Raw genomic sequence first — 13,748 nt, 5'->3', positions numbered from 1 at the left:
TCCTTCCTTCCTTCCTTCCTTCCTTCCTTCCTTCCTTCCTTCCTTCCCTCTTCTCTCTGTCTCTCTCTCTGTCTCCTTCTAGGAGGACCTGAGACTCTCAGGTGTGGTGACTTCACGACTCAACCTTTGGGTCAAAAGAACCCAGGACACTGGAGGAGACCAAGACTCCCAGGTAATTAATGAACTCTTCTCTGTTCGCCCACAACATGGAGTGACCCAAGCAACGGTTAAGCCGCTGCCTTGGAGTTCTCTGTTAGAAGCCAATAGCTGAAGCAAAGATTCAGAATGCAGTGGGGTGAGTGGGATGGAATTTGATTTAAAGGGGGTAGGGTTGTTCCTGAAAAGACCAGGACAAGAAGCAAGAAGTTGGGTCTGGGATCCTTGAAGCCTGGACTTGCCATCCTGGGAAGGCACAGCCTGCATCAGGTCCAGAATCCTTCCCCTTCACTCAGTTATTCTTCTCTCATCAGAACATCAGGAGGGAGGCAGAATCTACCAAGAGGACATCATGGGGAAAGCAAGCCACCTCTCCCACAAATACCCAGGTGAGGCGGAGCAGGAAATACTCCCAGGACCATTTGAATTTGGGATCTCACTGGCTTCAGCTGGAGATTTCTCCTTTGCCTGGGTGTCTTCTTAGGAAAGCAGGTGCCTGCCTAGTCAAACTTTCTTTTTCTCAGTAGTGAAATAGTAGGGTTGGGGTACATCTGTCTGTAAGTGTGTGTACATATACATATAAACACATATCTATGTGCATGTATATATACACATACATATGCATATGTGTGTATATTATATATATAATATACATATGTATACGCACACCCACATGTATGTATGTCTATGTATAGTAGAGCTGCCAAGAGGGACCTTGATATAATAGATGGAGGGCTGGACTAGAGTCAGAACATTCCAGGTACGATCCTTGCTTAGACTCTTCTCATTTGTGTGACCCTGGGCAAGTCACTTAATCTTTCTCTGACTCAGTTTCCTCATCTGTAAAATAGGGAAAAAAGTAGCACCTGCTTCACAAGGTTGTTGTAAGGATCAAATGAGAAAATATATGCTTTGCAAATGTTAAAACACGATATAAATGTTAGCTATTATTACCACTGCTTCCTCCCATTATGTTTGTTTGCATATAATACGTAAAATCCAGAAATCTTGCACTCTTGCTATGTCTGGGTAATTTGGGCCAGCGTGGAGAAAAGGTTAGTTGAGTTCTTGAGTCCCTAGCCTCATTTGGAACCCTACAATTCCCCTTCACATCTTCCCAGCAGACACTTTCATTCTTGGCCACTGTGTTTTTGCGTATTGAACTGGAAGTGCAGTGGGAACCCCCTCCCAGCCTCGAAGTTCCCACCCCAACTCTGATGTTTCTGCTGAGCTTCCCCTTCCTCATTTCTAATTTGCTACCACTTTTGTCCTCACAGCTATGATAGGAAGTGCCCACAGGATGTGGGAGAGCCTGGATCGGCAGCTCACGTGCAAGGCTTGTGTATTTGGTCAACGCTGTCCTCACTTCTCAGTGATCCCTGCAAAGCTTCCTTTTGAGCCCCTGAACCTCAGAACTGACTGGACCTCAGTCCCTGGATCACCCAAGATTACCTGAGAGAAATATCACTGCCAAAAGGGGTGAAAGGGGAGAGAGCTGGGCACTCCAGGTGAATCTCACCCTGCTCCTTCTTTGCTGAAGCCACCAGGCCCAGGAACACATTGACATCTCTACATTCTTCCCTAAGCACTCTGACAGCTTTGGGAACACTGGACAGGGACCAAAGGCTTTGTCACACCACTCAAGCCATCTCCAACCTTGCAAGAAGCAGAGAAACAATCCTGTGTATCCCTGGGGGAGACTCTAGGAGGGAAGGGGGGTGGGACTAGAGATACCTGGAACAGCCCCAACAGGGGCTAGAGGGGTTGTTTCAGAGTCCTGTCTAAAAAGATTTTCTCAGTCCTGGCTCATCATTAATGTACCCAGCAGGGCCATCCCTCTGGAAGGTCTGTACCCCTGGAATTGCCTCTCACCTCTGCAAGTAACTCCATCTGCCTTTGATTTACCTCTCTTCCTACATCCCCCACCGAAAACCCTCCCCCTTTCCCTCGCTGGCTCCCAAGACCAGACGACCTGTCTGCTCTTATCTTCCCAGGGCCAAATGGTGAGGGATGGAATTCTGGCTTTGATGTGCCCATATGTCTGTTCTTTGGTTTCTTCCCCACTTCCAGGACAGCCTCTTGATATCCCCCCAGAAGCCCTCTCTCCTCCTGCTCTTTCCCTAATCTCCCCTGCCAAAATCTGCTTTCAGGAAAGGACTCAATATATGCATTAGTGTGAAGGTATAAGTGACTGATAACTTCAACTCTTCTCCCTCCCAGGGGGGGATTAATTTTAAACAGGGACCAAAGCTTTAAACTATGAAGATGAAGTCAGATGTGAAAGTCTTATCAATGCCCTTTAAATTTATTGCCCATTTCTGGTTCTTGCTCAAGTCAAATGTAGGCTGAGTCCTTTTGCTTCCATTGTCTGCTGTAAGGAGGCCAGAGTCACCCTGTAGGGTCCCCCCCTGCCAGCTCGGGATACAAAGCTGATGTTATTTAATGCCAGGTCTCTATGACCTTTGTGATGCTTGTTCATTTTGTGGTTTCTCCAGAGCTGGTGTTCACTTCCAACCATCAAACTCCTGTTAACCTGATACGTTAACTTCTGTATCCTCAGGGAAGGCAAAATCATTTAAAAGTCTCATTTCAACTGCCAATTTACAGCCTTTTACAAATCCCGTGGCATCCTCCAGATGCTTTGGCATCAATTTGGGGGGTCATCTGTGATTTTAGAGTGTTTAGGCTTGTGTGCCTTTCTCTCTGTGGAAAATCAAGAGTTAATAATAATCATTGGATACCTTTAAGAAGACAAGATTGGCAAGGGTAAGATCAGTGCTCCGGCCGGGTTTGGTAACTGACCAGGATCCTTGGTGACTCCGCTTGGTTCAGAGCTCTGGTGGAAGCAGTCAGTCCATAAACATTTATTAAGCACCCCGTGTGACTATGCCAAGCAGGGGCAGAACTGACCCACCTTCAGTCACTTAGTTTTTCCCCAGATATTTCTTCAGTGCCCATTTTACTCCAGGACTGTCTGGAGTGTGGGAGAAAGGGAGTCTCTTTAGACTTAGGGGGATTCCTACATGGCTGGAGGAGTTTTCGTTGTTTCACTCTCAGAATTGACCTGGATCAGTAGGGGCATCTGAACCCTCCCCACGCCCAAGTCAGGATGCAGCTAGGGACTTTAGGAGAGATCAGAGGAGCTTGTATTTCAAACTAGTAAAGACCTTAGAAGTTTCCTAGTCTAATTTCCTCATTCTATAGATGAGGAAACTGAACCAAAGAGATTGTGACTTGCCCAAACCCAACATTCTTATTCCAATGTAGCACATTGCAGTGTAATGAAGGTCCCTTCAGCTGACTTCCAAGGCCCCCTTAGGTGTTCACAGGTACTTGACCTACTGATACAGATGCAGGGAGCACTGGATCAGGCATGGGAACACTTACAAAAGCAGCTAAGATCTGCACCTCTGCTCAAGCTTTTCCTGTAAGGGAAGAAGATGAGTCATGGACACATATAAATGTAATGAAAATTGGAATATGATAAATGCATAAAAGAATACGAAGTGCCGTGAGCTGAGAGGAGAGAGGTCTCTTCCAGCTGGGAGATCAGGGAAGCCTGCATGGAGGAGGCAGCATTTGAAGCAGACCCAAGCTTGAGCTGGTCTCATGAGCCCTTTCTAGTCTGTTCTCCCTGATCCTTCTCTCCCCTCACTTGGCAGACCTTGATGGAAACTGCCCGGTTTCTTGTTCCAATCATCCCAGAATTCCTCTAAGAGTGTCTTTCCAGTGCTGAAATAAAATTGTTTCTGATTCCACAATATATATCCCTGATTACCTTTGAGCTAGGTACCTTTAATGCCAACAATAGAGGAATGTAGAGTCTAGGAAGCAAGCTGCAACTGTTTTATCTGGCACTCTGGGCTCTGGCAGAGATCAGTGAGAGAGATGGGCCAGGATGGAGAGGAAAGCTGTGCTTCAGCAGCCCCTCATTCTAAAGGCCCCATCTCACCCACCTGTCCTTGCCTCTCTCCACAAGAGTTCTTGTTCAGCTCCATCATGGTTTTTGACAACCACAATCCTGTGTATCTTTCTTTGTAGAGACCTGCAGGGAAACAGGTGCTCAAACCCCACCCCTTCCCACCCCAGCTGTCTGTTCTGCCTGTGGCCCAACTGCTTCCAGTAGTCAAAAGGTCTCCCCTGTGTCCAAACTGCAATCCCTTTCATCAGAGGCCACTCCCCACCCACTCTTCTCTTCCCTGGGGACCCCACTCCTTCCCACCACATCACAGATCTAAGGAGAAGAGTCAGACCCTATAATATAGCTTTACAAATGGAAAAAACTCAGTTGCCTCCTCTCTGGATGAGATATCAAAAGAGATGATCTTTGTGGGCCCTTCCAATCCATCAATCAACCACCCTAATTCCTATAAGTTGAGGTCCAGAGAGTAAGCAGAATGCTCAAGGTCACATAGTTATGGGGGAGTTAAGAGGACCAGATGACATAATATTTCAAGTATGATACAGAACTCGGGAATGTCACCTTGCCCACACCCTTCCCCCCAACAAAGGACAGGCACTTGGGCCAGTCATGTCCCAAATTTCAGGGGCAGTGACAGAGTTTTAAGGTTGAAATCTATCTGTCCCCACTACTCTGTTCCCATCCTGGCTCTCCCAATTTCTGAGGCCCCAGCCTTCAGCATCTGCTTATCAGACTTCTCAAGAGAGACAGCTGGCTTATGTCGCAGTCCTCTCCCTTCCACCCACCTCCCTACCATGTCCCCCCATATCTGCCCTAGTTTAAAATAGCCTGTCTCAGCAGCTGGACAATAGCTTGGGCATATAAGGCGTGGGGGACAAATTCCTCCAGCCCGGTCCTCAGCACCTGCCAAAATAGCAGCAACCCATTCCCCGCCCCACTGCCTGTGTCGACACATTCCTTTTACTGCGGGACTTGGCTCCTGGGACCAGGGTCTCTCACGCTCACCCACTTAAAACCTTGTCCTTCCCCTTGCCTGTAGCTGGTTCCCAACAAGCAGACACTAACCAGGATCTCTGTTGAGCCCAGCCCAAGGTAAGCCTCCAGCCTGAGTCTCTAGAAAGGGGAAGGCAGAAGCAGGGATGGGGGGAGAGGAGGGAAGTGCTCAACACCTTTGCTCAGAGAAAGGTCTGTCTGGGTCCTGGTATGGGGAAATTTGAGTTGAAGGTCTAGGTGCCTTACCAGAGACAAGGTCACCACAATTGGGTGAGGAACTGTAAATCCAAGCTCTAAAAGGAAGTCTGAGATCTAATTTGAGGACGTGGCAGGGACCACCAGGACTCACTGCATCCATTCCCCTGCCTCTAAGCAAGGATATACCATCCTAGATATTTTCAGGTTCTGTGGGGGAGAGGGGGATGGAGGGAGTCATGGGTGGGGGAAAATTTTAATTCTAAAACCCTAAATCTCAGCACTGAGGGCACAGCTTGAGATTCTCATTTCCATCCCTGTGTGCCAAACCTCTTTCTGGCGACCTGGGAAATGTTATGGTAACCCAAGAAAGAAAAAAATCCACAGGCAAAAAAAGATTGATGCTATGACCTCTGAAATTTTCATCCATGCTGACACTTTGAGGAGACAGTCTCAACTTCAGATTAGTCCTTGGGTTCCTTCCCTTCTGTAGATTTAGGGAATGAGTTGTGGTGGGTGAGGAGACAGGCTAGGGAGACCTTTCAATGATGTGTGTTTGAGGTTTGGTCCTCTCTCATTAATTGGAAGGGGTTAACACCAAGTCCAGCTGTCCCTACAAGTATTTCCTGATATTTGTGCTGTCATAGCAGTTGGTGAGACCCTCCCCTCCTTTCCCTTGTTCCCCAGGGCAGCTCCTTTATTTAGTTTAGATAAGCAGCTCAGAATCCTCCTAGAGGGCTGATAGGGAGTGTAAAGGATTCAGTTCAGAATGTTAGTGTCCATAGGGCCCTCAGAGGGCTGAGCTCTTTGAATTATCCAGTGTTGGGATTCTCTCCACAGTATCTCAGGAAAATGACCAGTCAACCTCTGTCATTCTATCCACTTCTATCATTCAGTCAACAGATAATCTATTAAGCACCTACTATGTGCCAGGCACTACAAGTGAGGCCGGGCAATTTCTGCTTCTCTGGGGAGCCTATTGTCTATTATTGTTGTTCAGATGTATCAATCACCTCTTCATGAGCCCATTTGGGGTTTTCTTCTCAAAGATACTGGAATGGTTTGCCATTTCCTTTTCCAGCTCTTTTTACAAATGAGGCAACTGAGGCCCAGGATCACACAGTTAGTAAGTGTCTAAGGCCTGGCACTGCATACACTGTACCACCTAACTGCCTACTTAGCTGGGGATCCTAACACCTCAAGATTTCTTCACCTTCTATGCTTTCTGGGAAGTTAGCACAAGTCTTGCTGACTATCCTTCTCCTGCCCCTCTCACAGGACCATTTCTATGTTCAGAGAAAGAGCAGAGAAGGAATTAGGGAGCATCAAGGTACTGAAAGGGTCAGGAGCTAAACCCCAGCCTTGATCCCTGCCCCTTCTCCCCACTCCTGAGCCACTTCACACCCTAAATTCACAGTGGGTAGGATAGAAGGACAGCTAAGGGCTTATGAGAGACAAAGTGGTGCAATAGATAATGTGGGCCTTGGAGATAGGAAGAGTTGAGTTCAAATCCTACCCAAGATGCTGAGATGTGTGCCCCTGGGCAAGTTACTTGACCTCTCTCAGCCTTAGTTTCCTCATCAATAAAATGAGGACAATAATGGCCCTTACCTCAAAGGTTGTGAGAATCAGATGAGATTGCATATGCAAAACTCTTTGCCAGCCTTAAAATCCTATATGAATATTAGGTTCTCCCCCCATTAGGTTGTGGGCTCTTGGGGAGGGGGGCTGTTTTTCATTTTCTTTATATCTCTGGGGCTTAGCACTTAAATGTTTGTTGACTTGACAAAGCAGGAACCCGAGGGCAAAGAGTTTAAGTCCTTAAGGCTTAGGTCCTTTTTTCTGGTGTGCCTTCCCCTTGGAACCACACAATGTTAGAGCTAGCAGGGATTTAAAGATATCTAGTTGGAACATCCTCAGAAACTGAGGCCTAGGGATGGAAAGTGACTGGCCCAAGGTAACATAAATAATGTTTCTTGGTCACATTTGGCTCCCTCTCCCAACCTCTTTCAAACACACTCCCTTCAACAGTGCCCCATTGAACTGTCCTTACCAAATATTCTTTTAAGAATGATTTTTAAAAAATGAACATTACATGGTGTCTTAGAATTGGAAAGAACCTTGGAAGCTGCTTTGGGCAGTGGAAAACAACATTGGATTAAGAGTCCTGAGAAATGAGTTCTAATCTTGGGATTAGCACTAACTCACTGTCCCCACCCCTCCCAGAGAGGAGTTCTGCTGCCAGTATGTGGTAAAGGAAAGTGAATTAGGATAATTGGATTCCAGTCCCAGCTCTGACACTTACTAACTGGGTAACTATGGACAAGTCTCAGTTTCTTTCTGTAAAATGGGCATCATAATACTTTAGCTATTAACTTTTCAAAGTTGTGTGGAAAGGGCTCCATAAACCTCAAATGTGTAATTATCTATGATTCTTGATCTCCCAGTCGAATGGATAATGATGGCAATTATAACCATGGCTTCTTTGGCACATAGTAGGTGCTTAATAAATTTTTATTGACTGACTGACTGATTGGAAGACTTAAGTTTGAGGTGGCCTTTAATAATCACAGGAGGAATCTATAGAAGATGACGACCCGAGTTTAGGAACAGAGGAGATTTAGGATACACATGCCTTTCCTCTATCAGGTCCTTATCTAATCCACTGGAGAGGTCAGACTCCCAGCTCCTGGGGACTGCTAGCCCCATTCCCCTCCCTTTAGTCTTGTCCCTCAGTGAGAGATTAGCCTGGCTGTGATCTTGGGACTGTCAGAACCCCATCACCCACTTCATATCCTGCCTGCTATTTCCGGAGATGGATGGTGGTGCCAGGGTACATGAAGAAGGGCCTGCCTGACTTACCCTTATCTGTCCCACAGCCCTCATATTTAAAGCCTTTACAGGGGATACAGTCAGACGGAGCAGAGGGAACATGATGGCATGTGGGGGTGGGGCCAGCAGGCTGTTGATTCAAGAGAACATTTCAGGGGGCCCAAACAAAGCTCAATTTTCCTGAAAAAACTTCTTTTCTCTAACTCACCCTGGTGGGGGGAAGGAACACACTATGGGGATGGACCCTTTGTAGGACCAGATGCCCAGAAGTGTACAGATGACTAGCTCACTAATTTCCCAAGGCTAGGTTCATTTCCTCTGAGGTTTTTTGGGTGGGGATAAGATCAGTCTAGATTAGAGACCAGAACTTCCTCAGAGTCCAATGGACTCTAGTCTTTGCATATACATACACATGCCATACACACAGCAGGGGAACCTTAGGCAGTCAAGTGCCACCCAGAAGTGTGGAACATTTGGAATCAGTCTCTATTGGAACCACTTTGGACCAAATGAGACTGCCATGAAAAGGGACACCCCAAATCAGTGGTTCTGGATGTGTGACCTATGGATGGTTATTCAGGATCACCAGGGTAGCTCACAAATTTGGTCCAAATTTCAAGAGAAAGGTGTGTCGCTATACAGGTAAGATTTACACACACACACACACACACACACACACACACACACACACACATACAGACATTTACTCAGAGACAGAGACTGAGATATAGAAGCAGAGATGAGAGAAGGTTGAGGAAGAGGAGAAGAGAGAGAGACAGAGAGAAAGAGAGAGAGAGAGAAAGAGAGAGAAAGAGAAAGAGAGAGAAAGAGAGAGAGAGAGAGAGAGAGAGAGAGAGAGAGAGAGAGAGAAGAGAAGAGAAAAAGAAAAGAAGGAAGAAGGAAAGAAAGGAAGAAAGAAAGGAAGGAAGGAAGGAAGGAAGGAAGGAAGGAAGGAAGGAAGGAAGGAAGGAAGGAAGGAAGAATAGAAAAGAAGGAAGAAACCGAGGGAGGAAGGAGGAATAAAAGGAGAAGGGAACAAGAACTTATTAAGCACCTACTATGTGCTGGGCATTGCACTAAGTTACAAATATTATCTCACTTGATCCTCACAACAACTCTGGCAGGCAGGTGCTATTTATTATGAATCCTGTTTTATAGTTGAGGAAACTGAGGCAGATGGAGGTTAAGTGTCCAGGGTTACACATAGCTAATAAGTGTCTAAGGCTAGATTTCAACTCAATCTTCCTGACTTCAGGTCCAGCACTCATTCATTATACCACCTAACTAGAGAGACAGAAAGGATGTCTACTGTTTGCTCTGAGGGACATGACTTTGGGAAACTCTTGAAATGCTGCTTTGATCAGACTCAGATTATTAGTGTTTGCCTAGTCTTCTTGGAAGGAACATGTCAACCAATTTTCTCGTGACTCCACAGACCATCCCTATGATTTCTCTTACAGTTACCCCTTGCTTGATAACTGCATTTCCCTCTACATGTTATCTTCTTCCATATTAAAGTAAGCTCTTTGAGGGCAGGACTGGTTCCATTTTTATATTTATTTCATCAGGGCTTAGCACAGTGCCTGGTACTGGCACTTCTTCATTATTTTATTTTCTTAGGATGTTACATTTCTGTTTATCTTTTTTTTTTTTTGGTGTGGAGACAAATTAGAACTGTGATTTTTTATTTAAAAAAATCATTTATTTTATGCTGAACTTAAGAAATAAAAACAAGCATTTCCACAACATATATATCTTCATTCATTTATGAATTCATTCATCCAATTCACCCTCCTTATTTTACAGATGGGAAAACCAAGGCTCAGAGAGGTTAAGTGGCTTGTATTTACTATACAGTTAGAAAGTGAATCTGAACCCAGTTTCTCTGACTCTGAATCCAGTGCTTTACACAAAATCACACACACACACACAGAGCAAATTCTTGGAGGAAGCAGGATTAGAACCCAGATCATCTGACTCCTACTGCCGCAAGTAAAGCTTGTCAAAGAGCTGTGCTCCCAGGGTATTTGACTTGAAGAGTGCAATGAACAGAACCTGAAGAATCATGAGAAGCTCCACCCCACCATGTGAGGCTCGAAAGAGAACCCTCAAAAAGGCCCTGCCTTTGCCTTTTCCCACGTCCCCATCCACCACTGCAGTCCTCACAGAGCTGAGGAGGGAGGAGGGAGGAGGGGTTGTGGTTGAGTCCCTTCCATCTATTGACTTTCTTTCTCTTTGGAGGGGGAGCAGACGCCATGTCGGACACAGAAGAAGTTGTCGGGGAGTATGAGGAGTAAGTGGTGGGCCCCCTCCCTCCTTGGTCTTCTGTGTTCTCTGGCTTTTTCATTCCCAGTCCCTGTCGTCCGCCACTTGGGGGTGTCCGGTCTCTGGGGTCCCTGGAGAGGCTTACCTAGAAATGACTTTTCGTTTTCAACACTGTCTATGGGGAATTCAGATCACAGCCATTACCCTAAAGTAATGACTGGAGATGGATTTGGAAGTTTGGCAGGACCAGATTTCAGAACTCCGGCAGGGCTGGCTGGGGTGGGGAGGAAAGGGTACCAACATTCTATTTGTGCAAGGGGCTGGAAAATGATCCAAGGTACCAAGTCAGCTGGGAAGGTGATTCTGTTGAGAAGCTGAGTCTTGGAAAGGTTAAATGTGTCACCCTAGGGTACATAGGCAGTGTCATCCCAAAAGAGCGTAGACTTCCAATTTGGGCTCTAGAAACTCCTCATCAAGAAATGGCTTAGTTTAATAGCAATCTGACTTTGGGAACAGAGACTACTTTACCACAGTGCCCCAGGCATTTCTCAAGGACAATAAATTATAAGGGAATCCCTGATCTGTATGAGGAGAGGGAAGGTAATAAGCATTTATTAAGCGCCTACTATATGCCAGGCACTTTATTAAGTATTTTACAAATGTGATCTCATTTGATCCTTACAATAACCCAGAGAAACAGATGCTATTAATAACAATAACTAACATTTTCATAGTTCTTACTATGTGACAGGGACTGTATAAAAGAATCTATTTATTTGTTCCTCACAGTAACCCTGGGAGATAGGTGCTATTATTATCCTCATTTTACAGATGAGGAAACTGAGGTTGTGACTTTATCAGTGTCACATGGTTAGTAAGTATCTCAGGCTAGATTTGAACTCAGATCTTCCCGGCTCCAGGCCCAGGGCTCTGTGTACTATACCACCTAGCTGCCTCTCTCAGGGGAAGAGACTTTCCTCACTCAGATAAAATCAGAAATCAGAGGGAAGAGCCCCTGTTCAACAGGAAAGCGCTTTGTAAACCGGAAAGTGTTGTATAAATGTATCACCATTATTACCAATCTTACGTTTTTTGATTGAGTTCAGATAGAAATAGTCTCAGCCTGTTATTATTTTTTCATATTTAAGGACAGTCAGTCAGTCAATCAATAAGTATTAGGTACCTACTGTGTGCCAAGTACTGGGGATACAAATAAAGGCAAAGGACAGTTCCTGCTCTGATGTTCTGTGAACTGTTATGCGGGTGGATAAATGACTTATAATTAGATTAGAGTATTGGGATGTAAGCTCCTCCAAAGATACCAGAATATTAGTATTAACTTCCTAACTCATCTTCAATACTCATGGCACATCAGTAGCAGAAATTAATTAATAACTTACTAAACATCTACAATATACTAGGTATGTTGGGAGAAAAAGAAGTAGGAGACACAGTCCCTGCCTTCAGGGAACTCCAGCGGCCCTGACTATAATACCACTAATAAAAATAACAACAGTAACCAACAATAATGATTGTTAGCATGTGTAAATCACTCGAAGGTTTGCAAAGCACTTTACCAATATTGTCTCATTTTTAACTTCACAACAACCCTGGCAGGGAGGTGCTGTAATTATCCTAATTTTACAGATGAGGAAATTGAGTCATAAATACTACAGGATAACTACTATAGGACATAAATGCTATAGGATAAATATTATAGGCAGAAGAGGTAGATAGAGATCACCGTGGGCAGGAATAACCAGGAAAGGCTTTATGGGGGTGATGGGACTTAAACTGGGCCCTGGAGAACACTCAGGATTTGTATAGGGGGAGAGAGGAAAGAAAGGCATTTTCATAGTTGGATGTTAGGGGTGTGGAGTATGAGTGGGAAGTAACATGAATGAAACGGCACCAAGTTGGGACTGAGGTAAGCATTCCTGGGAGTGGTGTAGCTAGGGGAGAGAATGCATTTAGGGAAGGTAGTGAGAGATAACTTTAAAGACAGGTTGGAACGAGATTGTTGAAGGGCTTGAATGGCAGATTAAGGAGTTTGAACTTGATGTCAGAAAACTACAGACTCTAATAAAGTCAATCACATGGAAAACTCAGGTAGGGTGTGTTTGTGTGTTCAAGTGGTGTGTGTGTGTGTGTGTGTGTGTGTGTGTAGGGAGGTAGATAGGAATAAAAGGTTGTAAAGGACCATCTGTTGGCTCACCATGGAATAAGATTTCATTTTTCTTTTCAGGGAGCAGGAAGGTAAGAGCAGGAGACTTATCATCATTTGGATCAGAAGAAATTTTGTCTCAAAACTCATTCATCTCTCCTTTTCTCTTCTTCCTTCCTCCTCCACATAGAAGAGGCTGAGGAAGGTAAGTGTCTAGAATCCTTTCAGGGTACATAATCCTCCATTCTAACTTTCCCCACCAGCTAGATTCTGATCAGAAAGCCAAAACTAATGAACATTCTTAACAGAACAATCAAAAGCCTTCCTCCCCCATGCATACGGACTAAGTCTAAGGATTGGACCTGTGATTTCAATGATACTGGAATTCCCATGTGAGGAAATTCTCTCTACCAAATCTTGTAGAGTTGGCTTCATTGAGGGCCCTAGCTGAAATGTTTCAACCTCTCTCCTCTTGTTTAAAGAAACTGCCCATTTCTCTGTGCCATTTTCCTAGAATCACTCCCTAACATATTAACTATTCTCTTTCCAGCTTCCTCAGTGAGTCAGTAGTCAGCAAATATTTATTAAGCGCTTACTGTATTCCAAGGCAGTGTGCCAAGTGCAGGGGATATAAAGAAGGGGAAAAACATGGTCCCAGCCCTCAAGTATTCTCATCTTAATGGGAGAAAAACATAGGGAAAAGTTATAACTGAGATGGTGTTACTAGATGTGCCCATATCTCATTGGATGACCATAGGACTTAGCATTTCAGTTTCCTTAAAATGCTAAAATGATAGAAATCCTTAAGAGATAAAATCCCCACCACATCCCCCAAATGATAGACAGGACCTCAAGGCATCTGAATGTCTGAAAAAAAGCATTTCTATGGCACTCGTAAACCAAGTTGAACAATTTTCCTTTTTACAGGCCAAGCTAATTCTCTGGTCAAGTCATTACATGTAGCTTTTAAAGTCAGGAAATGAGTTTTCTATGGAGAGAGGATTTTTCAGGGTTTGGTCATCTCCTGTGTGATGACATTAGGAGTGGGTCAGAGGTGAAAATTATCACGTGTCCTTCCTTGCTAAATGCATAATCTATTCCCTTGTTCAGGCTTCCTCCCTGGCCAAATGGCCGTTGGGATAATATATATTTCTGCTTATGGGAGAAACCAAATTGGGGAGAGCAGGGGAAAGAAGATGAGGAGAAGGGAAAATAGGAGGG

General features: G+C 44.8%; 1 protein-coding gene across 2 annotated transcripts in view; it reads left to right on the top strand.

Moving 5' to 3' along the window:
• The window catches only part of LAD1 (ladinin 1), a 32,101-nt gene extending 28,184 nt beyond the window's left edge, over window positions 1-3,917 (top strand). For both annotated transcript variants that reach the window (XM_069074546.1, XM_069074545.1), the window contains 3 exons: window positions 83-172; window positions 471-545; window positions 1,434-3,917. In XM_069074546.1, coding sequence (XP_068930647.1) covers window positions 83-172; window positions 471-545; window positions 1,434-1,439 — 171 coding nt within the window. In that variant the 3' untranslated portion in view covers window positions 1,440-3,917. The remainder of the gene's footprint in view (window positions 1-82; window positions 173-470; window positions 546-1,433) is intronic.
• Window positions 3,918-13,748: the final 9,831 nt, after the last annotated feature.

The sequence above is a fragment of the Petaurus breviceps genome, unplaced genomic scaffold (genome assembly GCF_028583685.1).
Source record: "Petaurus breviceps papuanus isolate PSGF00001 unplaced genomic scaffold, PetGlider_PUasm1.0 90895, whole genome shotgun sequence".
NCBI lineage: Eukaryota > Metazoa > Chordata > Mammalia > Diprotodontia > Petauridae > Petaurus > Petaurus breviceps.
The sequence above is the reverse complement of the archived record's forward strand: the minus strand, read 5'-3'. Positions and strand labels throughout refer to the sequence as shown.